Raw genomic sequence first — 26,569 nt, forward strand, 5'->3', positions numbered from 1 at the left:
AGAAAAACACTTGTTTGGCAATATGGAAAACACTTGTACCAACTTGCAGTATCCTTAAGTGTTCTTAGTTATTTCAGAAATGGTTTCACTATCAAAAATGCTCATTTTATTTCTGTCTTGGTTCACCTCATCTGAATCCTATACATTCTGATATGATTCAATATATATCAACCAAACAGCTTTTGGTAGTATTTTGTGACTTCAACCCATTCATTTGGTTAACTTAGTCACTCAGAAGAATTTTGCATTTGTCCCCAGATTTGGCAAAAACAAAATTAATGTGATTTAAATAATCACATCTTTCAAAACAATATTGAATCAAAATTCAAAGTAATTTTTAAAATAAACACATTTCAATTATGTGTAGCATATTCTTGCATAAGATACTAACTGTATGCTATATATTTATATTATTCTGGCTGGTAATATGGAAATTGAAAAGTGAATAATTACCATCAATTCCGAGGTTAAAATCACATGCATTCGGAAAACCTTCCTGCATATAGATAATATACAACTTGACTTTGACCAGACTAGATTTTTGTAACTTTATGCTTATAATGAGCAAAAATAAAAATAAACAGTGACATTTTAATATTTAGGTATAATATTAAGAAAATGTCTCGCATTTGATTTGATATAATCATGGAATTATCATACTATATTTTACTTCCATGTACTATTCTTAGACTATTGAAAGCTATTTGCTAACTATTAATCAGTCTTTTAAATAAATTGCTTTTCCTACATTTTGCTGTAAGATTAACTGCTTCTACACTGGTGCTAAAATTTGAGAACCAATTGAAATGTATATATATTATGTTTATATTGGTACATCATGTGTTACTCCAAAAAAAACCTCTTCTTTTTTTCTGCATCTCGTAAAGACTGACTAAATAAAAGGTTTATATAAAGAGCTGTATAATAGATAGTTTCAAATCTTGAGAACTACTTCAATTTCCTAGACCATGTCTAGCATTTTAAATAAATCCTGCATCCACAATGCTTTAAATCTTATTTATTTATTTACCAATATCTTACTAATTTTTTTACAAGATCTAAATTAATGATAATCTTGTTTCTATAAATAAGCATATTTGAGTCCTCTATACTTCAGAATTCTGAATCAATATTTAACTCTAGGAAAAACAATGTGTAGCCATTGCATAAACTGTTTGGTTCTACCAATCTCACATTAAGAATAAAACGGACCCAATGAATGAATCCTTATAGCAGAAACTTGCCCATCTGTTGGCATTGCTTAGAAAACTTAAGATGTAAATTAAGGCATAATTTTCTATCTTTAAAAGAGCATCCAAACTCCTTTTGCTTTCATGATTGGAAGATATATGTATAATTTGACAGTGATTCCCATATAGTGAGGGTAAGATAGTCTCTTAAGTCTTACGTTATCACCTTTTTTTTTTTTTTTTTTTTTTTTTGTACTCAAAACAAAACAGAATTAGTACATATTATATTTAATAAATGCATTGGCAATGTACACTCTGAATTATGTAATCATTATATAAGCCATTACCTTGAATGAGTCTTTGTGAAATGCATCATGGCATCCCCTAAATTCTTTATTCAATAGACAATCTAATGTTTACATAAAAACATATAAAAGCCTTTGTTTCCTTACTGCCGACAAAAACAAACAATTGGTTATAGCAGTTCATACTTATAATATTCATGTTCTTCTTGTCATAAGTAAACTGACCATGAAATTTAATATAAGTAAAAAGAGTTGTCACAAGCTATCAACTGTATTTAGAACAGTGCTCCATTCTTACTGTCTCCATGTCTGTTAGAGCATTGGAGAATTAATTATCAGTAAAAAAAAAAAAAAAAATAATTAAATATTTACAGCAATTTGCTGTTCTGGAAAAATATTTCAGGCTTCTAAGAATTACTGTCCTGATTTAAACTGGACATATTTAAAAGAAGTATGTATTGGTATGCTTAAACTACAATCACATTTGTATTGTACTAGATAACAATGTATCATTTTCAGTGTCTTTAATATCTGTCTTGACTATTTCCAGACACTTGTTCAATATATTATCAATATGAGCAAATATGTTAATTGACTAAACTGTTGGTTCATCACAAAAAACAATGTGCAACCAAATATTAGCTATGCTTGTGTTGTTTTAAAATATAATAAAAGTAGACATAATGTTCCCTGGGTGGAAGGATGTCTAGAAAAGTCAGATAGACCTGGACTTAAATTCACTAGTCTGATTCTAATTTATTTTATTTGCAACAATCATCCACGTGCAATTCTATGCTCCATAAATATCAATGTGCAATAAATAAATAGTTATGATTTAATTTTATGTAAGATATCAAATCTGTATTTTATTAGAATGAATGCAACTTACAGATTCTAAATCATGCATGTTGTTCTAGTTCCTATGTTTCCTGTATGAAACATGTCAACATTAATCAAATAGACTTGGGCAAAATCCCTATTCTATTTTAAGTCTATAGTGATCCATTGAGCACGTTTTATTTTCAATAAATATGGTTTATGTTCCCTGAATGGAAGGTTAACCAAATAAACATCATCAGTTGTGGGCAAAATCCCTATTCTGATTGTGATGTATTTATCAACTGTTAAAACAGTATCACTGTTGGTCTACGCTCCCTGTATGGAACGTTTTCCAAATAAAACAATCAGAAATGGGCAGATTCCCTTTTCTGATTGAAATTTATTGAACCAATTGAGGTTCTAGTCACAATAGTGGTATACGCTCCCATACGGACGTTATCCACATTAAAATAATCAGATCTGGTCAAAATACCTATTCTGATTTAATAGTTATGTGTTTACACAGTCTCGTGTACCAGGTGTACACGTAACAGACTGCAAATTGTAAACAATCGAACCAATTGAGGTTCTAGTGACAATAGTGGTATACGCTCCCATACGGACGTTTTCCACATGAAAAACAATCAGATCTGGTCATAATACCTATTCTGATTTTAATATAGTGATGTGTTTACACAGTCTCGTGTACAGACTGCAAATTGTAAACAATCGACTTTATCCAAACTTTAAACTCGACCCGTTTCGTAGCATTGCTCTAATGCAGTGAAAAATCCGGTCAGCTGAGCGTGAAAAAAGAAATAAACATCCGTTAAAATATATATCTTTTTAAAAACGTAGCACTCACGTAACATGTCCGATTTTGACAGCTAAATTCTGCCTTTCCTCGGACCCGATTTAATATTTGAAAATGGCGGCTAAACAAAGGTCATTTTCTATGTCGTCGTATTTCCAGACTCGTAAGCTGTAAAAATGACGAAAACGTGCATATCAGAAACTTGGCAGAAGCGCTGTATTCTGATTCACATTAAATTAATCGTATATCGATATTCCGAAAACAAATAATGTCTTTTATAAAACATAAGGATTTTCAACAGTAAACTGTTAAAAATCCTTGCCGACGAGAAACATGCGTTCTCTTGAACGCAAAAATTAAAACTAAAGCTAGTGTATGTTACACAGGTGAACTATGACGTAGGTGAGTACATCTCATGGATGTAATTTTTAATCACCTAGTTAATTGCGATGAGAACATGTTGTGAAAGCAAACATATTCTATATATTATAAATGTAATTTCATGGTAAGTATATTTAACCAAATTCATATAAAACTAAATTTAAAAAATTAGATGAGCTAATTAATGCACTAAAAATCAATGATAATATGTCCTATAACCAACCAATAACATTAGATGAAATAGTTAAAGCCTCTAAAACCTTAAAAAATGGTAAATCCAGTGCAAAGGACTTGATTTCAAATGAAATGATTAAATATGGTATACCTGTACTAGTTGACCCTTTAACTAAATTACTTAACCTAATCTTCAAAGAAGGAACATTTCCTAAGGTATGGAATGAAAGTTTCATTTCTGTAATACACAAAAAGGGCAATAAGCTGGACCCTTCAAAATACAGAGGTATTTCTATAACCTCTAATCTGGGAAAATTATTCAATAAAATTATATATATGAGAATTACAAAATTCATGAATGAACACAACATTATTAGTGAAAACCAAATTGTATTTAAAGAAAAATCCCGTACTTCAGATCACATCTTCACCTTAAAATCTATAATAAAACAAAAGAAAAATAAGAAACAGAAGGTGTTTGCTGCCTTTGTTGATCTCAAGAAGGCCTTTGATACAGTTTGGAGAAATGGATTATTTTATATCCTTTTGGAACTTAAATTACCCTGTAAACTTTTTAATATGATTCATTCTATGTATGATGATACTACATGTGGAATTAAATTCCAAAATGGTCTCAGTGAAGAGTTTGTCTCCAACCGTGGCGTTAAACAGGGAGATGTTCTCAGTCCGTTATTATTTAATCGTTACATAAATAACTTGGTTAAAAGTCTCCAAGATGCTAATACAGATCCCATTGTAATTGGAGATACAACAATAAATTCCCTTTTATTTGCAGATGATTTACTTTTATTATCAAATTCTGAAAAGGGATTACAAACAGCTTTAAATGTTCTTAGTGATTTTTGTAAATGCTGGAAACTAGAAGTTAACATAAACAAATCAAAAGTCATAATATTTTTTTCTTTCTATGAAGAGATAACATAAAAAATGTGGTGCACACTGAATAACGTGCGTAGCGGGTTATTTAACAGTGTGCACCACATTTTTTATGTTATTTCAAATAGACAGATAAAATATTACAGTCATTTCTTATAATTTCTTATAAATTACTTACTTACTTACTTACTTATTTATTATTTAATTCTAAATTCCATTTTAAACTGTAGAAAACCATGAAAAAACGTTGATGACGTCACGGTCACATTACTAAATTATGTCTATGGGCTGATAACAAAATAACGTCAGCCAATCATAAGACGCGTGACATCCAAAATTAAATTATTGTAGTTTGTCTTTAATTTGTTGCCATAACCATTTATTGTCAATGTGTTAGTGCTAATAAAGTTATCTTATCTTATCTGTAACATTACACAATTATTCATGTATATCATTGCTGATCAATTTGAGCATGTTGATATAAAGCCCAATTGTTTCTTCAGCAAATCCAGGATATCAGTCATAGAATTCCCTTTTAACCGATATTTATAATTGACTAGTAATATACATTGTTGTATATTGATATATCAGGAGAAAGCTAAGCATCAGGTGCCTTCCTGTTTTGTTATAAAGGGTTATAGTAGAGTTAATGAGCATTGATGAAGAAAACAAATCTTCTTTTGATGTTTTTATCTTTAAATATGATACACATAGACCTCTCAATGTCTTCAGGTTTTTGTGTCATTGGATTGGTTTTTATTCTAACATACTTTTGATTTTTTAACCCTATATGAGGGGGGATAGGACCTTTATCGGGACTCCGGGATCGGGTGTTTTTAAGCTCGGGATTTCTGGATTGACCCTTTCGGGATCCGGGATTTTTTTTTTCGACTTTCGGGACTTCTGGATTTCGTGTTTTTAAGTCCGGGATTTCGGAATCTCATGTTTTTAAGCCCGGGATTTTGGGATCAGGACCCCTCCTACCCCCTCTCCTATATGCTAACATTGCCTATGTATATTTTAAAATTGATTGTATGCACATTGAACGACAAATCTATGTGACGTATAAAATTTTCTGACGTCAGACACACAAATCAATGAATGTGTTTGTAGATAGATGTTTTTGTGTTCTGTTAAATTGTTCCTTTTAAAATTGTTATACGATGATGACTGATGTACCCATATTTTGACTATTTTATTTAATGTGTCTGTTTAGTTAACGCATCAATGTAAATATAACGGAATTTGATGAGACTGTCATCAAAGTGAGAGGGTTAGCGCTATAAAACCAGGTTTAATCCACCATTTTCTACATTTGATAATGTCTGTATCAAGTCAGGAATATAACAGTTCTTGTCCATTCAATTTTGATGCGTTTTGTTATTTGATTTTGCCATGTGATTATGGACTTTCCGAATTGATTTTCCTCTAAGTTCAGTATTTTTGTGATTTTACTTTTTTTTTTGCACTATGTCAGAATTAGGTTTTTGGCCAAACTGTAAAAAGATATGAGTATGGGATGAAATGTCTGGACAACTTTAATCTGTTTTAATAAAACAAGGTTTTATCTTAGGAATGTAAATATAAACAGGACCAATTTCCCGACCAAATATATTTTAATAGAACATGTCCTGTCGGTCCTGTGCTAATTTGGAGGATTGTATGAAAACGTATGAAATTAAACAAAATCTTTTTTTATTATTTCAATCCTTTTGGTATTGAAGTTTCAGACTTTTATTTTTAAAATAAGAAAAACAGGAATATCAAGCAATCATTATACACAGCTGTTATTTGTTATATTTAAAAAAAATTCAGATGTATTCTTTCTTAAATTTGCTTTTCATTGACATAGCTGTCAATCTTATTGCTGACCTTTTGTATTGAATATTTGGATCAATAGTAATTTTGCTTCTGTATCAATATTGTTTCCTTAGACAAATGTCTAGGACTCCATTATGATAGGATAATCACAACTCTGTCCATCATGAGCAGAATTGTGAAACGTCATATCTATGGAGGTGTCTAACAGACTTTATTGACTTTTTGCATTGATAATTCTCTTGTCAAACCTATTTGAAACACTTGATAACACACTGTAATGACAGAATATAAATAGACCAATGGTGGAGGACAATAGGATTAATTCACTTGGGCGTATGGACATATTTAAGATCCGTTGGACAGGATGTAGCAGTTTTGGACTAATTAAGGAGTAGAATCTGGATGAAAATGATCAAGATAATAATGTGGTCAATATTTATCACATATAGGTCTTGGGGGGGAAAAAAACCAAAGGGACAGTTTTTTTCTACCCTCAAAATATTGATGTAAAAAAATTCCTACATTTTAGACAAAAGTACTTAAACATTTATTGATTGTTGTTGTTTCTCACCACTTTCAGCTCTATTTGTTTTTATTAGCGAAGGAAGCCTGACTGTCTACCAGAAAACTGTCAATCCAACTCAACTAAGATTGGAGTCAAGCGCACCTGCAATGTGCAAGATTTCAAACTCACAACCTCAGTGCTGACAGGCCACTCACAACCTCAGTGCTGACAGGCCAGTGATACACGAGTTACTACTTAGACTACTATGTCACTGATTACTAAAGAAGATGATTATCTAATAGTTCAATGAGGTCCTGATGGAAGTGTTGGTCTATCTCAATTTACACTTTTATTTTTATGGCAATGGCATTTGGTGCTTCCTATGTCAATCTTTTTGTCATATATCTCTATCTGAAATCAAACAGTTGTCTGGAATAATTCTGCAGATATTAGCCTGATTTTGGTATGTTGGGGTAAATTGATGACTTACAGTCTTATTATGCTTCTTCCTGGTTGTCTGACTATGTCCTAGATGCATTTACAAAGTCTGGAATTTCCTAAATACATGTATTGTATTTTTTTGGCTTTTTGCTTGCAATGTCTTCAATAGAGAACTGTTTTTGTGGTAAATTAGTTTACAACATGTATAATGGTGTCAGATTAACAGATTGAGTTTTTTTTCTGTAATACAGACTTTTCACGAAATTTGCATACACACACTTAAAGATGTATAGTTGAGTTTATGAAGACGAGATTTGTAAGGTCTTTGGTGTGATGAGGCCAATTTCTATAATGAAAGATAAATAATTTAATGGTGCCCTTTTTTCAATGCCTATAACTATGTTTTGTTGCTTCTTTAAATTGTGGGGCTTTGGTGTTTGAGTGTTGGAAGTAGTTCATCTACTGAAACACTAGGCTGTCAAAACTGTGGTTGTCAGTTTGAACTGGTTATGTGGCAGGCAAGTTCAACTTTTATCCTTGAGTTGGATTCACAATTTTCCTGTAGAAAGTCAGTGGTTCTCTTTAGACACTCTGACTTCCTCCACCAATGAAAACTGACCACAATAATATAGCCAATAGGGAGGTGGCTTTAAACACCAACAATCAATCAATTATTTCTGGTTTCAAACATCATACAGAATAAGTGGATAGACCTTTCAAACATCATACAGAATAAGTGGATAGACCTATCAAACATCATACAGAATAAGTGGATAGACCTTTCAAACATCATACAGAATAAGTGGATAGACCTTTCAAACATCATACAGAATAAGTGGATAGACCTTTCAAACATCATACAGAATAAGTCGATAGACCTTTCAAACATCATACAGAATAAGTCGATAGACCTTTCAAACATCATACAGAATAAGTCGATAGACCTTTCAAACATCATACAGAATAAGTCGATAGACCTTTCAAACATCATACAGAATAAGTGGATAGACCTTTCAAACATCATACAGAATAAGTCGATAGACCTTTCAAACATCATACAGAATAAGTGGATAGACCTTTCAAACATCATACAGAATAAGTCGATAGACCTTTCAAACATCATACAGAATAAGTCGATAGACCTTTCACAGCCTATTTAATTTTATTGATTAGAGAGAGATTTTGTACCCCCTAAGATGTAATAACACTGTCATGCTGTAGTCCGAAAGTTCTAAGTTGAAGAAACCAATATGATAAACCTGGTTGATGTTTTTATATAAATCTTATTGCGTATTTGTGTTATATGAATATGTTTGATTCCCTATAGAGTATGCAGTAACAAAAACTCAATAAGATTCAGTGTAAATGAAATTAATTTTCTGTTCAATTTTTTTAAAATAGAAAGTAAATATGAAAATCTTTCAACATGATTTTAAATAATGTAATGGTAAGAGTTTGATTGTCCCTAAGTGAGGAGTCTGTGTGCGTCAGTTAAAATCATTTCTGTCAGCTCATACATTCTTTGTTCAAAAAAAAAGAGATTGAATTGATTTTTTTTTGGTGTAATGCATTTTACTTGGTAACAAAGCAAATATATGTAAATATAAAATTGATGAAACTAGCATTGTAAATGCTATCATAGATAAATGAGAAATGTTACTCAAGGGTGCATCTTACACATATGCTTTGTTACATTTTCAGTTTTTAATCTGTTAACTGTCAGATACTTATTTTTATCTCAGGGTTTCAGGTGGATTTTTTCAAAGAATAAAGGGAGATGTGGAGTTAAATTCCATGAGACAATCATGCAACCATAAAAAATGAACAAACTATGAGCATAACTTTACTGATACAAGTTTTTTTGTTGTAGAATAAATGAAATAAGTAGATGTGGTATGTTTGCCAATGAGACAACTATCCATTAATGTCCTAATGATATGGATTAAAATAATTATAGGTCACTGTGCAGCCTCCAACAATGATCAAAACCCATACCGTATAGTCAGTCAGCTATAAAAGGCTTCAACATGACATAATGTAAAACAATTCAAATGAAAAAACAACTGTATTTTAAACTGCATGGTTTAAAACTTGCAACCACAGACTCTAAATTTAATGAAATCGTAAGTTTTTATTGGCCTACACATGGCTGAAAGCAATTTTTCAGGCTTAGGCTGGTGGGCCTGTGTTAAAACCATTCTAACTGCATGTAATATATATTTGTTATGACTTGTTCATGGCATATATATTTACCATGGTAGTGGTATTTCATGTGTATATGTCTGACATGACTTGAGTATTGTTTTTTTTTCTTTTCAGTTGAGGCCCTACATTTGGCTTCATTAATGGCTGCTCATGGATATTTCTTCCCAATAGATGATCATGTTCTAACGGTAAAGAATGACAACACTTACTACAGATTTCAGGTAATAAGATGTATAAAATTATGTGCATGTACTCCCATATTTGTTCTCATTCTAGAGACTAGACTAGCTACAGACAATATGGTTGATATTTTTTGTACCCGTTGAAGATTGATTTATCATACTATACCATTATAGTCCATTTTTTTGTCCATCATGTCTTGCAGTAAAGTTTGCTTTTCAAGATTTTTATACAATATTTGGTTTATCAAAGACAAGCCTCTCTTTTTATTTTGAAGTTTTTGAAGTTCAGGAGTATTGAGACTATTGATTTCAAAATGATGATACCGTTAGTACAAAGATATAAGAAGATGTGGTATGAGTGCCAATGAGACAACTCTCCATCCAAGTCACTATTTGTAAAAGTAAACCATTATATGTGAAAGTACGGTCTGCAACACAGAACATTGGCTCACACCTAACAGCAAGCTTAATAAAGGTCCCGTCATAACTCAAATTGCAGAATTTTTTTTGTTGACCTCAAAATTCTTTTGATTTTAATTATCATAATCAATGTTATTTTAAAAGCATCCTGATGAATGTATTTTTTTTTCATTGTATGACATTTGATATTTTTAATGTTCAAATTCATCCTTCAGATATTTAGAAAAAAACAATGGATTATGTGCATTGAGAAATTGAAATGGCATACATGAACACTTTTAAATTGAAAGTTTATGATATGTTATTTCAGATGTTGAAATAAATATCAAATTAGGCATTTGGCGACAATTTTGTTAATGCTATTGTCATCATGGGGGCGTTATTAATCATAGTAATTGCCATTGTGCTGAATGATAATTAATAATAATGGAAAAAATAGAATGCCCTTTCTGTAAATATAAATTATACATGTTATACATATATTTATTACAAGGAACATTAGAAAATTAACAAATATAATTAAAACCAGACTAAAATATATTTTTATTTATAAATGTCTGGATGTTGTCTGTAACAGACTTGAGTATCTAACTTTATGTTGAAATAGATATACATATGTAAATGCTCTTTTGTTCCGACATTGGAAAGTTCCGGGCGGAAAGAACTTCCTCTGGTTTAAAAGTTCCACCGGAACAAAGTGACTAGTTGAAAAGTTCCAACGGAACATTTCAACTAGTTAGAAAGTTCCTTTTTGCAAAATTAGTCAAAACCGGAACTAACAAACTAGCCCAAAAGTTCCAATGGAACTTATTCACCAGGCAGAAAGTTCCATTTGGAGAATAAATGCAAAGTAAAAGCTCAACATATTTTATTTGAACTTTTCAAAGGGAAACCAAAATACTGATTACAAAAGTCAAAAGGAACTTATCAATTAGTCACAAAGTTTCTCTTCGGCAAATAAGTCAAAACCGGAACTAACAAACTAGCCCAAAAGTTCCAATGGAACTTATCAACCAGTCCCAAAGTTCCATTGGAGAATTGATGCAAAGACCCACATGAGGGTACTATGAATACTAAATTTGTATGATAATGCAACTTATTCTGTTTTATATGAGCTATGAAATACAACTTAAATTTTGCTGGGGGAGTTTGTTCTTCCCCCTCAGTACATCATGTACATCAAAATTTAAATACATTTTCATTATTTCCCCAAATATAAAGTTCCATGCCACATTTTTCATATTTGTCCTCAAAGAAACCCCTTTCAGTGTGTTGGGTATTCTTGTAAATTAATGATTTGCTCTTATATATACTGATACTCATTATTCCCCTTCTTTCTACAAAAAGGACGAAATATGGTATATTCAGAATGATGTAACTAGTTGTTCTGTTCCGCCAGAACTATTCAACTAGCTACATTGTTCCAGGACTTTTCAACTAGCTACCTTTTTCTGGAACTTTTCGACTGCACTCAGAATAAAACAACTAGTTGGAATGTTCCATCGGAAAGAAATAAATAGTTGAAAAGTTCTGCCGGAACAAAGTAACTGACGGAACATAGTGGCTGTTACACATACATGTACACAAACAGGTATAATAGCTTGAAGCAGGAAGTCAATAGTTTTTTACCATTCACAAACATTCTGTATGTGCCTGTCCAAAGTCAGAAGCCTGTAGTTCAGTGGTTGTCATTGGTTCATGTCTGTCATATTTGTTTTTTGTCAATTGTTTTTGTTATAAATTAGGTCGTTCGTTTTCTCAATTGAATGTTTTCATATTTTTCATGTTGGTGCTTTTTATAGCCAACCATAAAGTATGGGTTTTTCCCATTGTTGAAGTTCATATGGTTGCCTATAATTGTTTACATCCACTTTATTTGAACTTTGATTGATGGTTGTGTCATTGGCATTTCCCTATTTTTATATTAACCCTGCCACATTTTTTATGTGCCTGTCTGAAGCCAGGAACATGTAATTTAGAGGAACTTTTGTCCTTGATTTATGTCTGTCATATATTTTGTTTTTCATTAATTGTTTTGTTATAAATCAGGATGACAATTTTTCATTTGCTCATTGTTGAAGATTGTACAGTGACCTACAGTTGCTTACATACACGTTATTTGTGTCAACATATATTTGTTCCGCCTAAAAGAAGTTCTAATGGAATCTTTGTTATAAACATATCACATCATATCACATTTTATTGTTATAAATAGTGGTTCTAATGTCTACTGAATTTGTACACCAGAGAGACAGATGCTGATTAAGTACTGATATATAAATTGTATATTTAGCCTGTGGAATTGTTTTGATATCCATATGAATTATTGCAATCTTTAGCTTGAGGGATGTTTTTGATGATTATTTATAATTATTAGTATTTAATGGAAATAATAGCAGTCCATGATGATTGATGATTGAATATTGATTTAAATATCAGATATATATGTCAAATAAAATGTAGCAACTGATTTGCCAAGGACATCTGACATTTCTTCTTGAATCAGGTCCAAACAGATATAAAGTTATAATCCTTGTTTCTCAACTCTTCCATGATATATGTCCTAACATTCCTATGTATCATATTGAAGTTTTCAGTCTATATAATGACAATTACAAATGTAAAAGTATGATTTTGCTACCTATATATGCTAGTGAAGGATCCATTATTTTTCATAAGAGGGGGCCCACTGACTGCCTAACAGGGGGCTTGCTCCAGTCATGCTTCATTGATTCCCTATGTAATCAACCAATTTGTTTTCCACTAAAAGGGCCCCCACCTAAATGCATGACTTTGTCTAGTTAAAAGACCTGTCACCTTAACAAAATATTTCAGTTTAGTATGTTAATTATCAAACATAGGTGAAGTAAACATATGTTTAATAATAAGGCAGCAGACAAGGGCATTCCTATAATCATGCAAGGGGCCTCAGTAGCTGAGTGGTTTAAGTAGTTACTACTGTAATTACTAGCCAGTCAGTGCTGTTTCACAAACCACACCTCTTTTGGGGAGATATTTGATATTCATATATATATTTTTTATTTTTTTTTTACTTACACACCAGGTTTCCAGATATGTTCTCTATATTTCATTTCTATGTGAACTTTATCTGTACATTAATACACATGGATAGCAGTGGCGGATCCAGGGGGGGGTTCCGGGGGTGCGCACCCCCTTTTATTTTTGCCGATCAATGCATTTGTATCGGGACATATGTTTTGCACCCCCCCCTTTGCCCTGGGTTCCCTGGGTTAGCACCCCCCCTTTCGAAAATTCCTGCATCCGCCCCTGGATAGCAACCAAATCTAATTCTGTAGGAGACCAAAAGTGAAGGGTCAGGGGTAGTACAGAATTTTAGTATAAGATTAAATTCTTAGAAGTTTGAGGCATAACATGTTCAAAATATGCAGCACAGTCCAATGCTTCACCTTTGAAAAGTAGTAGTGCATACCATGATATGAACTTTCCATTTAAGAATATAATTTTTTACGATTTTTATAGTAAAAGTGGCAGTTTTAGCTGTAAAAGGAGTTCCTATGAGAAATTGCATTGTCTATATTAACAGAAGTGCAATCTATGGGATACTAATTCGTTTAATTTAATGCTTTTCATGTGTGTGAGGTCTTTTAATTATATTTGTAGAGATAAGAAGAAGATGTTCTTTTATTTACAGTTAAAGAAATCCCTGTTAATCTTGATGGTTTACTTTCTCTTTAATGTTATGTAAAGGTATTTGGCTATATCCATTAAAATACCAGAGGGATTACTTTATAAAATGCAATAATAGGATTATATGTTTCCATTGCATGTTCTATTTCCCATGGATGTATATCATATTAATAATGTATATTGCATCATCTGTTTACTCTCCAGAAGGGAGTTAAGAGTTATATTACTGTTAATCTCAATCATGAGTAAGATTCTTTGGATTATTCCTATTTACAAATCAGTGGGAGAGTATGTATACTACATCTAATATGGGAAGATTGTTTATTGAATTTATAGAAATCTGATAATATGTAGCCCATTTATTTTCCTGCAGATCTGACACTGTAATTACTATCATATTCCCAAATTTCATTTTCCTTGTCAGATTCTGTAAGCTTGGATCTTATCCTAGCCCAGCTTGCTAGTTTATGTATTATATATTTTATAAGATTTGAAAGGAATTTTTGCAAGAAAAATTGGAGAAAGGAAAAATTCTATTAGACGCTTAAGTAATGATATTAGTTTCAAAGGAAAATTGATTTACATATCAGTTGACAATGGCATTTAGCTCTACTTTTATTTTGAATGAATGTATTGCTGTCTGTTTTTAAAAGAATGTAACTTTCTGGTATAATTGCATTGTAAGCATTGACATACCGCATTAAGTTCATAGATGAAGTAAACCCTCTGTTTCACTTTGTAAAAATACAAGATTTATTGCATGTTGGGGAAGACTTGCTGTTGTCAGTGACTACACAAAGGTTTTGTAAAGTGGTAAATTATTTCCATTTGATTCCAACTGTGTTTCTGTTACAGTTATACCAGAATCAATGCAATACACAGAATAACTACTCTTTGAAATTGAATAAGGAGAGAGAGAAAAAACAGTTTATGACAGAAAACTCTGAAAATTCATTTCAGATTTGCCACATTTATATAGTTTTATCTCAGAGCGTTTTATACGTTAGAATCAGCCAGTTATTGTTCTAGAATTGTTTTTAGTGGAAGAAGACGTCAAGTCTTCTGAAGACTTAAGGGGCTGACCATTGGCATTGAGTCTCCGTATGCCGCATTCATTTCGTGTATTACAATTTCAAAACAACTTAGATTCCTGACACCGATTTTTACACATGATTAGGCATCTGAATCATTTAATTTGTAAATTATGATTGTAAAACAATCACTATCGTAAATATGACCCTTTTATTTATGTAAATTATTAGATTTCATCTCATCCACATGAACGTTATTTGTTTACTTGTAACAGGATGTTTTAACTGTAGATATTTGTATTACGCATGCGTGAATTTGGTATCGGGACAACTCGCCCTGTTTACAAGTTCGCCCTTGAAGTTACGAATTTGCAATCCTGCAGACAAGAAGATTTTGTTTTTATATAAATAAAAAGGATATATAAAGTGTTGTCTTTATTCATGGTTTTCCTTTGTCATGTGAATTATATGCCCTTCGTAACATACATGTGAACCTCCCGTTTAAGGAGAAAAAACTCCCGTGTATGAAATTTTTCAGACGCCATATTTGATCATTTCTTACTACTGTACGGGTGTAATTGACACCTGTGTTAAATTTTACCTGAACATCAAAGAAGATGTATAATTATATGGCTTCACTTGACAGCTTGGGTGTCAAACACACTGGTAATCAACGATGTTTACCTCCGGCTAACTGCCGTTGTGTTATCAAAACGATGTGTATTGGGAATATTGAAATACTTTTTTGTTACTTCCCTTTGTTTTATCCTGTTTTCAGTTATTTTGCTTTTAAAAATGTAAATTGTAAAAAGACTATAAATGATTAATATTTTAATCAAATAATCATAAAAGGATGTTGATTAAATGAATTTAAATGATTTTGGACAAATAAAAAAATTAAAATTTATAAATTATTTTAGCAATCTAGACCTCCTTTCAAGGATTAAATTGAAGTTTATATCATAATTTTGTTTACAACAGAATGATTCTTAAATTAATTTACGATGTTGCAAATATACATGTGGAGCTTATTTCTTTCTTATTTGTCTATACATTTACAAATGATAAGGAGATGAAGACATGAACAAAAATATATACAGATAAGATATATCAATATAATGATTCATTTGCTAGCAGTGAACAATCATTTGTCAAAAACAAAACAAAACAAAACAAGAAACAGATTCTTCTTATTATTTTATTTTATTCAAATAGAGAGGCAATAATGGAACTATAAACATTACAATTTGATGGAAATTTGAAGAAAAAACACAATTTCTACATCATTTGGTTACATTTATGACAAAATTTATGTCGATAAAAAAACATGATGTTTTGACCATTCAGTACTTAACCCTTTCCTCCATAATGACGCTTTTTGACGCCACCCCCTTTACTCCATAATGACACCTTTTGACGCCTGTGTAGTACCTCAGTTGAAACACTTTGACTACAAAGTGTCTGCAGTAGACTCAATAAAATTTGTATCCAATATGAAAAGGAATATCATAGGAATATTCTACTTAAATTTATTTAATGAAATATTTGTTTTTTGCAATGCATTTTAATACTTTAAAGCCTATTTTCAGCATTTTATTGAAAAATTCTATTTTGTGTTTATTTTTTACAGTGGGTTGTGATGATCTTCCAGTTAGGTTACCCTCATTTGGAGTGTTGTTCCCAACCTTCCATCTTTGTGCATAATTCAAAATTGGAAATTTCAACAAGCATCTAATATTCTTAATCTGGAAAATAAACCCTGGTCTGCTAGCTTCATGTATAATTTTTCTACCGATTTAATATATAACTAGAATCATGCAAACAGACTTAAGGAAAAGGCATGTAAGTTCATCATACAAATATGACACTTTTTCTAGACAATCCAGATCTTGCAAAATACGTCGCTAAAAAATGTAACGTTTAAAATTGTTGTGCAGTAAAAACCCATATGGGAACTTTCAAAAGTTGGCAGGTATGTAACAAGTCTTACTATTTTTATGCTCCATTTATGGGCAATATGTTTTCTAGTCTGTCCGTCCGTCCTGCTTCTGGTTATAAAGTTTATGGTCGAGGTAGTTTTTGATGAAGTTGAAATCCAATCAACTTGAAACTTAGTACACATGTGTTCCTCTTGATATGATCTTCTTAATTACTGCCAAATTAAAGATTTTACCTAATTTTTATAGTCAACTGAACATAGAAAATGATTGTACGGATGGGAAATCCATGTACTTATGACCTTTTCTTGTTTGAAGAAAAAAAATACATTTTAACGATAATGGAACAAAGCAGCCTGGGTAAGTGGGGCTGCTTTTATGGTAATTCAAGTTACCTTTTATTCACCTTCTTCCACTTCAGAGCTATCAGCTCTTTGATTGTTACTATTTGCCGTAATCTAGCCTTATGATAGTTATCCACTACAGTTTATGTTACTGCTTGCCTTGTTTTAATTAGCCTTATCCATCAGAGTTGTATGTTACTGTGTGCTTTGTAAACTAGGCTTTTCCACTAGATTTTTATTTTGCCTTGTATCATGTAAATGTGGCTCAATTTTTCTGTTACTGCTTGCCTTGTAAAATGGCCTTATCCACCATATTTTTACCTTTTTCCATTTTATTAACCATTTTTTCTTGACATGTGTTTTTTAAAAAAGCTGAACCAATGAAATCAATCTTGGCAAGCCTATTCCTTAAAACTGTTATATATCAATTTAATCACTTTGGCTTATATCTAAGGGCAAACTTTAATAGTGCAAATGTAAGATTTTTATGATTTGTTAAAATTTCATTGAGGTTTATTTTGAGCACACCCAAACAATCTGAAATCTTGATGTAAATATAACATTAAGAGTTTTTTTATGCACTTACAGCGAGTTGACTGTTAGTGTTGCTCTCCACCAATTGCAACTCATTCAAAATTTTGACCAAATTGCAATTTGTTTTATAAAATCAAATTGTTCAACTGGTCAGAAATTTGAACCAACTGATGTACAAAACCACAGCCAAGTCATGAAAGTGCAAGGTGATAAAATAAAACATACTTACAATCCTATAAGACTTTAACTCCACTTTAATGATGTTGTGACAAAATTAGTTTATCAGTTTGTATAGTTATATTATATTCATTTCCATGCTGAAGGGGAACTGTTTATTTAGAATTGCTATTAAATTGTCCAAACTAAGCTTTCATATAGTTTTTCTTTCTAAAAGTATTCTATATTTATAAGAATCAATAGCATTATGTGAATTAAAACATTTCATATTCAGTAAAATATGTGTAAAATTGCAATATATGTTTGTAGGAAGTTTCCATGGGGGAGATAATAACTTTTCTTTCAAAAAGTCTTTATTCAAAAGAAGAATATTTTAGGTTATCTCCCCTGAAAACTTATCAATAGCATATTGTTATTTCACACATATTTTACTGAATATATGATGTTTTATTTAAAATGATATCTGATTCTTATAAATATAGAATACTTTTATAAAGAAAAACTATATGAAAGCTTAGTTTGGACAATTTTATAGCAATTCAAAATAAACAGTTCCTCTTCAGCATGGAAATGAATATAATATAACTATACAAACTGATAAACTAATTTTGTCACAACGTCATTAAAGTGGAGTTAAAGTCTTATAGGATTGTAAGTATATTTTATTTTATCACCTTGCACTTTCACATTTTGACTGAACAATTTGTTCAATATTCTGACCAGTTGAACAATTTGGTTTAATAAAACAAATTGCAATTTGGTCAAAATTTTGAATGAGTTGCAATTGGTGGAGAGCAACACTAACAGTCAATTCACAGTAATAATAATAGAAGGTTGAAATCAATTCAAAATTTAGATCTTTGTTGGAAGCCTTTTGAATGGCTAACCCAAAATTCAGGAAATACTTCTTACAATGAATAAGGCTGACAGCGCTGTACGTGTGTTACTGATTCTAATAATTCTACCCTCCTGTGTGTGTACATGCCTCCTTTGTTTGCAATCCCTTAAGTTAACTTTCAACCTAGTGTGACCAAAATTATATACAGTTCTATATATTAATGATGAAATCATTTCATGCTCCAGCAGTGAGGTTAAGCTTCCAGAATGAGTCCTATTTCACAGTGACTTTTCATGACAGATCAACAAATCTGTAATTTAGATTAGACTAGTCAATGACTAAAATTTCTTCATTACAATTTTCTTATTTCTAGAACCACTATAAAGCAAACTTATAATTGATTGTTGTCACATTGACCTATTAGTATTTGATAAATGAACTAATTGGAAGTATATGAATTTATTTTGGAACATCATTTATCTTGTTAATGATTGAATATGGTGAAAGATCTTTAAGGTTTAATACCACCATTGATTTTCCCCTATATGTCTTTGTTAAATTTTCACTTTTCAAAAAAATGAGTAGAATTTATCTTTGTTTCAAATAAAGAATACTTGCCATGAGTAAATTTTTATCCTGTCCAGTACTATAGAAAAAAATTCACATAACATTTCACTGCATATAAGAAAATAACCATCACTGGAAGTTAACCAATCAAATTTTCCCTTTATTTTATCTGTGTACAAGGTTTAGTCACCATGTAACCTCAAGATTACAAAATATTCTATAGAAATCCCAAATAAAAAAATAATGGTGCTTTGAAATACCCAAGACATATGTTTATGACACAGAAAATCTTTTACTGCAATAAAATGTAGGATTACATTGTATTAAATTACCTACAACTGTCAAATTCAAGGGAATATTTTTTTCCGATCTATTTTCATATACAACCGGATGTGACGTACCATGATTTGGTGGTATACACCTATGATTCTGCTATATAATAAGCCCAATATTAAGACACAATGTTGTTCAAGATCAACATGGTTTCCCTGCATAATCTATAGAACTGATCTTTTATTTATAAATCTGTGTAGATTGCAGCAGCAGCAACAGCTAAGGAATGGTTTTCTCTAATCTGTTCTAAGTTTCAGAGGGGTTGAAATAGAAAAACTGGCAATTGTGTTAGGTTGTCCAAGTGACTTCGAATTGCAACTATTGTGGTTAGATATCTTGACTTACATTTATAAATTGACAATTAGGATCGATTGATCTCAGTTTCCCAATTTTGGCTTTTCCACATCTGATTTTTGTTTGGGTTCTTGTGTGCATAGTCTTTTGTTTTCTTTGTGTTTTGTGTACTATAGTTTACTGTTAGACCTTCTACAAAGTGAAAAATTCCTACCACATCGTAAGCTATAAAAGGCCTCGAAACACTGTAACCATGAAAACTAAAGTCTGATTTATGTACAAAAAAATAAATGAAAAAGAAGTATGATATACATATGATGTAATCCATTTTGGTTGAAATGTAAAGAAAAATCTAATTTATAATGTCTCAAGCAGGGTGATAGGTAAAACAAACCTTTAATTGCTAAACAAACCAATCAATTTGGAGAGTTGATGTACATACAATGTAGATGCATATATGATTCTATGTACAATTTATTGTGAAATATGGAGAAAAAAATATATGTGCTCAGAATTATATTGTTTGATGTCTTGCCAAATCAAGGAATTAAAACATCAGAAAATGAAACAGTGGACATAATTACTTGAAACCATGAGAAACAACTTACAACTTATATTAACCAAAATCTATTGTCACATTTCACAAATGAAATGTCAAATATCTACCATACATCTCCCATCAAATGCTACAGGTCATCAGAAATGAATCTTTACTATTCCGTCTCTAGTTTCATCAATATTTTCAAGCGAGTTATAACGAAACCAATCATGTGTTTGTCATTGCATATTAGGATTCATCTCTCAGAGGAAATAATCAATTTTGTTTGGACAAAACATTCTACACTTGGTTAATCAAACACACATATATGTACAAATTTCTGTTTGTTTGTACAAATGAAAATCATATTTCCCATTGACTGAAGTGAAAAGAATCTTTATTGCTGTCCCTGTTCCCATTTAATACAGAATAAAAAGACAAAAATGAGAAGTAATATTTAAACAAATATATGCTTCATTTCCCTTTTGATCATGAACCATTTATCAGATTAGAAATATAAAACATTGATGTCCTTACTCAAGGTTAACAAAGTACAATTCTACTGGATTCCTTTGTTATTGAGATAATACTGTTTTGGCAGGGTTTGAATCATTTTATATTGAAACTGCTGGGCCAACCAGTAGAGTGGTCCTTTCAAAACTATATAAAGGCAGTCTTTTTTTTTGTCTGCTGTCCAAGATGGGCCCAGACTCATTGAAATGCTTATTTCTTGTACATTTTTTCTCTGCAAAAAGCTTGGTCGAATAATATTAAACTTTTTCAAACTGTTCCTTTAATGGTCTCTCACTAAAACCTCAAATGCCAATCCAATCATTCATTCAAATGGTCTAAAACTCATCTGATTTAAAGAGATACTTCAACTTATATACTAAGGAAACTCAAAATAGTATAACCTCTAGATAATCCTATGTACCAAGACTCAATAAGGAATCATATCCAATTGACCTTGCCTCCCTCCCATGGGGCTACTGTAACCATGATAGTAATATTGAAAAGTTAGGAAAAGATTGGATTTTACTTATTGGTATTTTTCTTCCATCCATTGGAGAAGTTAGGAGTCAATACCTTTCTTTCCAATATGTATCTGTGTACTTGCTGTCTCAATAGGCAACAAGTTATCAGATTGTTGTCATCGATTGTGGTTGTGTAGTTGTAAATTACAGATTATTACGAATCAGGACATTCTCTGTGATGTAATTACTATTGAATCGTTGTGAAGAGATGTGTTCTATTGTATTGCTTTTTCATTTGAATGCATGTCTCACTGATCTGGATGTCAATAAATTGCTTTTGATGTCTTGAAAAAGAATGAGGATATTTTAAAAGCATATAGTTCTTGTTTTGATCATAATGAGTGCACTTTACAGCTGAATTATTTAGCATATGCATTTGCATTTACGTCAGCTTCAGTGTATCTAATTAAGACTGAATCCATCAGTTGTAATCCATTGACTTTATATATGACATCGTCATATTATTTTCTAATTGACAACAAAGATTTAGATTAGTAGCAAAAACAAAAAAAAGATAAGACAACTACATGACCATGTGTCTGGGTAAAACTAGGTTTTTGAGATCCCAACTGTCCATCTTGTTGCACTGGTACATTTGATTCCCATGAATATTGTTCAACCCCATCAATCCATTGACTTTGACATTTTGTTAAATTTGACATGTTGATGATATGTTTGTGATCAGATAAATATAAAATAAAATATTAGACTATTGATATTAAACGAGTTTTAGTAATTCTTCACAGGTTACATTAATATAGAAATAATGAGATATGGCTTGATTGCCAAAGAGAAGACTACCTCCCCCCCCCCCCCCCCACGCGACAAATGATGTTGATTTAAGCAACCAAATTGGACTGTGCAGCCTTCAACAGCCCTATATATATGCATACATTTTTCTACAAGATTGTTTTATGCCCCACTTAGGGGCATTATTTTTTTCCATCTGTACGTCAATTTGTTTGCCAGGTTGTTCGTCTGTGCGTCTGTTTGTATGCCAGGTCGTTCGTCTGTTCTTTTGTCTATGCATCTGTTTGTTTGCGAGGTCATTCGTCTGTTTGTTGGTCTGTCCGTCTGTTCCGCTTCAGGTTAAAGTTTTTGGTCAAGGTAGTTTAAGATTAAGTTGAAGTCCCAATGAACTTAAAACTTAGTACACATGTTCCCTATGAAATGATCTTTTTAATTTTAATTACAAATTAGAATTTTGCTCTAATTTCAAGGTCCTCTAAAATAGAAAATGATAGTGTTTGTGGGGCATCTGTGTACTATGGACACATTCTTGTTTTGGCTGCACGGGATGATCTCATGTATTAGTGTTGAAAGTTTAGTGCCATTGAATAATTCATTTGAAATATAATGGCTAAAGAAAAAAAGATATTGAGCATAAATCCTATGTGGCATGCATTTTCATTTTATTTATGAATAATTAACGTAAAATATCAATCATAAAAGGAAAAAAATAATTAAGGATAACTTTTTTAAGACCCCCATTAGAGAACATAATTAATGGACTGCATTTTATGAGAGCTCTTAAGTAACCATAACAAACAAGAAATTTTGACATATTTAAGCAGATCATAAGCTTATGGACAGAAGCTGTTATTTTAAATCAATTGCCATACTCAACTTTTGTTTTAAGAATTTATAGCTGTTGATTTGCAATGGCCAATTTCTTTGTTTGCTGAGTACAAGAGCACTTGGAAGTTATCATGGCAAATGAACATAATGTGATATGAACATTAATGTAGTCAAATATTTACTGTGGTCAGAATCTGTTAAATTAATGTTACAATGTTTATTCTTGGTTGATTTGGTGTAAAATGTGTCATAGATATAGTACAATAAATTTCACAGATATAGGGTTTAAACAAAACTTAAAATAAATGGCCTTTTCCATAATCATGACAACACTTTTTCATAGTAATAAATTTGAAATAGTCTTTTGCCTACCTTCAGTTTTCAACTAAAATTTTCATTCTCAAAGGCTCAAATACTAATGATAAAATAATATCATAACATGATAATGAAAGTAAAAGTAAAATGACAATTTAATTGTATCTAAAAAAGTTGAATCTTTTTTAACTTATTTTTCACATTTCTTTGGATATTACTGAAGAGGTTGAACGGAACTTTAGGTTTGCACTCTGTCTGTCTATCCATTCTATTACAATGATTTTTGGAACCGTTAGGGGACTGTATTGACCTGCAATACTCACAGAATGCTTGTTTATCTAGAAAAAGGGGTACACCCAAGTCCTAACAATGGTTTCTGGTGGTTAGTTTTCTCATTGTCAATCATACCTCATCTGTGATGTTTATAAATGCTGTGAACTGTATTTGTCATTTATTATAAAAATGTAATGGAAAATGCAACTTAATTGTATGATACAGGGAAAGTAAATAGTAAAAAAAATGTGGATAGATGAAACACAAATTTGCAGATATGACTTAAATTATCAAGCAGAAACTGACGTGATCAGAAATGTGCACCAACATGTTGTTACTACTTATATTATATGTTGTTATTATGTTTGAAATGTCTGCTAGTTTATCTAGTATGAAATTAACTTATAATTAGCAGCAAAAATTATATATTCTTTGTATGATTGTATTATATTTTATAGACTTACAGTAAAAATGTACCAATTATTGCACATTATTTATTTATGTGTGTCAAAATTATATATAACCTTATGGTTTTATTATATATGATATTTAACCTAATATGTTTAGAATTAGCAGCTGCAACAGCTGTTTGCTTACTGTATATATGTATTCACAACAAGTACAATCTTAATACAACATTGAGAAGGGGTAATTGGTGTACTGTATGGTAACACATGGACAAAAAAATGCATTGAAATAATAATTCTAACAGACTGACTTGTTATTGCTATCCTTCACACTGTAAGATGTTGAAAAAGCTAGTAGAGGGATTAAAACCAAGGACTGTACAGTGGCTTTCTTGGAGCAACTTATTCACTGAAAAATTTAACCTTTATTTTTTAAATACATAACAATGATGTGGAGATCCCTGCAGAAACTGCCTGTATCCCTTCATTATTAAAGTTCATCAAGAGTCTTTGTGATTTTCATTATACAGGATAAACTTGAAAAATTGTTTGTACTTAAGGTCCTTAATCAAGATTCCCTAATGACAGCAGTGCTTATTATCAATTATAAAAATTTAATTTGCTAATTCTTGCAATATAGCATCTTATTTTTTAACCACTCGCTTAATATGGGAAGGAAGAGACGTTCGATGCCCCTGAATGCACAAATGATGGCATGAAAACCAAAATTTTTGTGATGGAAATGCAACGAACTTGAAAGTTGTCTTTTCAAAAGTACATCATTTTAAGGGAAATTACTTGTAATGAATCAATAATATTTGGCATGCAGTTGTATTAGCAACCCAACTATTTCTTGGATATTCCTTGTTCAGTGGCGGATCCAGAACTTTTCCTAAGGGGGGGCCCGCTGACTGACCTAAGAGGAGGCCCGCTCCAGTCATGCTTCAATGATTCCCTATATAATCAACCAAATTTTTCCCACGAAAGGGGGGCCCCCCCCTGGATCCGCCTATGTTGTTTAACTTTTGTCATGGTCTATTGACTTTGAATCTTTTTATAAACTTTATATGTTAAAATTTGTGATAAGGTCAGTGAAAGGGACCGACAAATGGTTAGTTAGATGTTGCGTTTTGTGTACTATTGTTTGTCTGTTTGTCTTTTTTATTTTAAGCCATGGCTTTGTTTTGGATTTATGAGTTTGAATACCCCTTTGGTATCTTTGGCGCCCCTCTTTTGAATTCAACATTTGTTTTATACTATCATCATAACATGAAGGTGAGACTTTTCTGTCCACTCTGTTGTTATAGAAAACTTTAATTATATCAATTATAATATCTATTTTCAGACCCCATGTTTTTGGCCATCAAGATGTGGAGAACCAGAGAATACAGATTATGGTAATAAATCTTTATTTCTATTAGGGTCTAATTATTAGCTCAAGGTCAAGTGAGATTTTCTCATCACTTGGCGTCCATCGTCTATCGTCAGTCGTCGTCGTCAGTTTACTTTTACAAAAATCTTCTCCTCTGAAACATACTGGACCAAATTTAACCAAACTTGGCCACAATCATCACTAGGGTATCTAGTTTAAAAATGTGTCTGATGATCCTGCCTGCCAACCAAAATGGCTGACATGGCTAAAAATAGAACATAGGGGTAAAATGCAGTTTTTGGTTTATATCTCTGAAACCAAAGGATTTAGAGCAAATCAGACAGGGTAAAAATGTTCATCAGATTTAGATTTATCTGCCCTGAATTTTTCAGACAAATCCGGCAACCCCTTGCTGTGTCAACGTATATTTGTTCCACCTAACAGAAGTTCCAATGGAAACTTTATTATAAACATTGCCATAATATCTATTCCTGTTAGAACAAATATCCTATACCATTTATTCCGTTAGGAACATATACTGTAATATTTATTCCTGTGGAAATAATATTCCAGAATATATTTTCCTTTTGGAACTTATATTATGAAGGAACTTCTATTCCGTGACAGCTGTGTTGCTGCCTCTGAGTTTTATGGAAATTTTGCAGTTTTTGTTGAGCCTGCAACTTTTACAGAAAGCTCGACCTAAGGATAGTGATTTGGCGGCGGTTGCGGCGGTGGTAGTGGCCTTTGCTCACTTCTTTAAAGCTTTATATTTTAGAAGGTGGAAGACCTGGATGCTTCATACTTTGTATATAGATGCCTCATGTTATGAAATTTCCGTCAGTCACATGTCCAATGTCCTTGACCTCATTTTCATGGTTTAGTGACTACTTGAAAAAAAGTTAAGATTTTTATGCCCAACCTACGATAGTAGAGGGGCATTATGTTTTCTGGTCTGTGCCTCCGTTCGTCCGTCTGTGCATCCGTTCGTCCATCTGTGCGTCCATTCGCTTCAGGTTTAAGTTTTTGGTCAAGGTAGTTTTTGAAGAAGTTGAAGTCTAATCAACTTAAAACTTAGTTCCCTATGATATGATCTTTCTAATTTTAATTCCAAATTAAAGTTTTGACCCCAATTTCACGGTCCACTGAACATAGAAAATGATAGTGCGAGTGG

The 26,569-nt window shown here is 31.7% G+C and overlaps 1 protein-coding gene across 5 annotated transcripts in view; it reads left to right on the plus strand.

The window, feature by feature from the left end:
- LOC139514443 (regulator of G-protein signaling 7-like) overlaps positions 1-26,569 on the plus strand; it is a 93,557-nt gene that overhangs the window by 25,796 nt on the left and 41,192 nt on the right. For all 5 annotated transcript variants that reach the window (XM_071303725.1, XM_071303724.1, XM_071303726.1 and 2 more), the window contains 2 exons: positions 9,667-9,773; positions 25,369-25,420. In XM_071303725.1, the coding sequence (XP_071159826.1) occupies positions 9,667-9,773; positions 25,369-25,420 (159 nt within the window). The remainder of the gene's footprint in view (positions 1-9,666; positions 9,774-25,368; positions 25,421-26,569) is intronic.

Source organism: Mytilus edulis, chromosome 3 (genome assembly GCF_963676685.1).
Source record: "Mytilus edulis chromosome 3, xbMytEdul2.2, whole genome shotgun sequence".
NCBI classification, from domain to species: domain Eukaryota; kingdom Metazoa; phylum Mollusca; class Bivalvia; order Mytilida; family Mytilidae; genus Mytilus; species Mytilus edulis.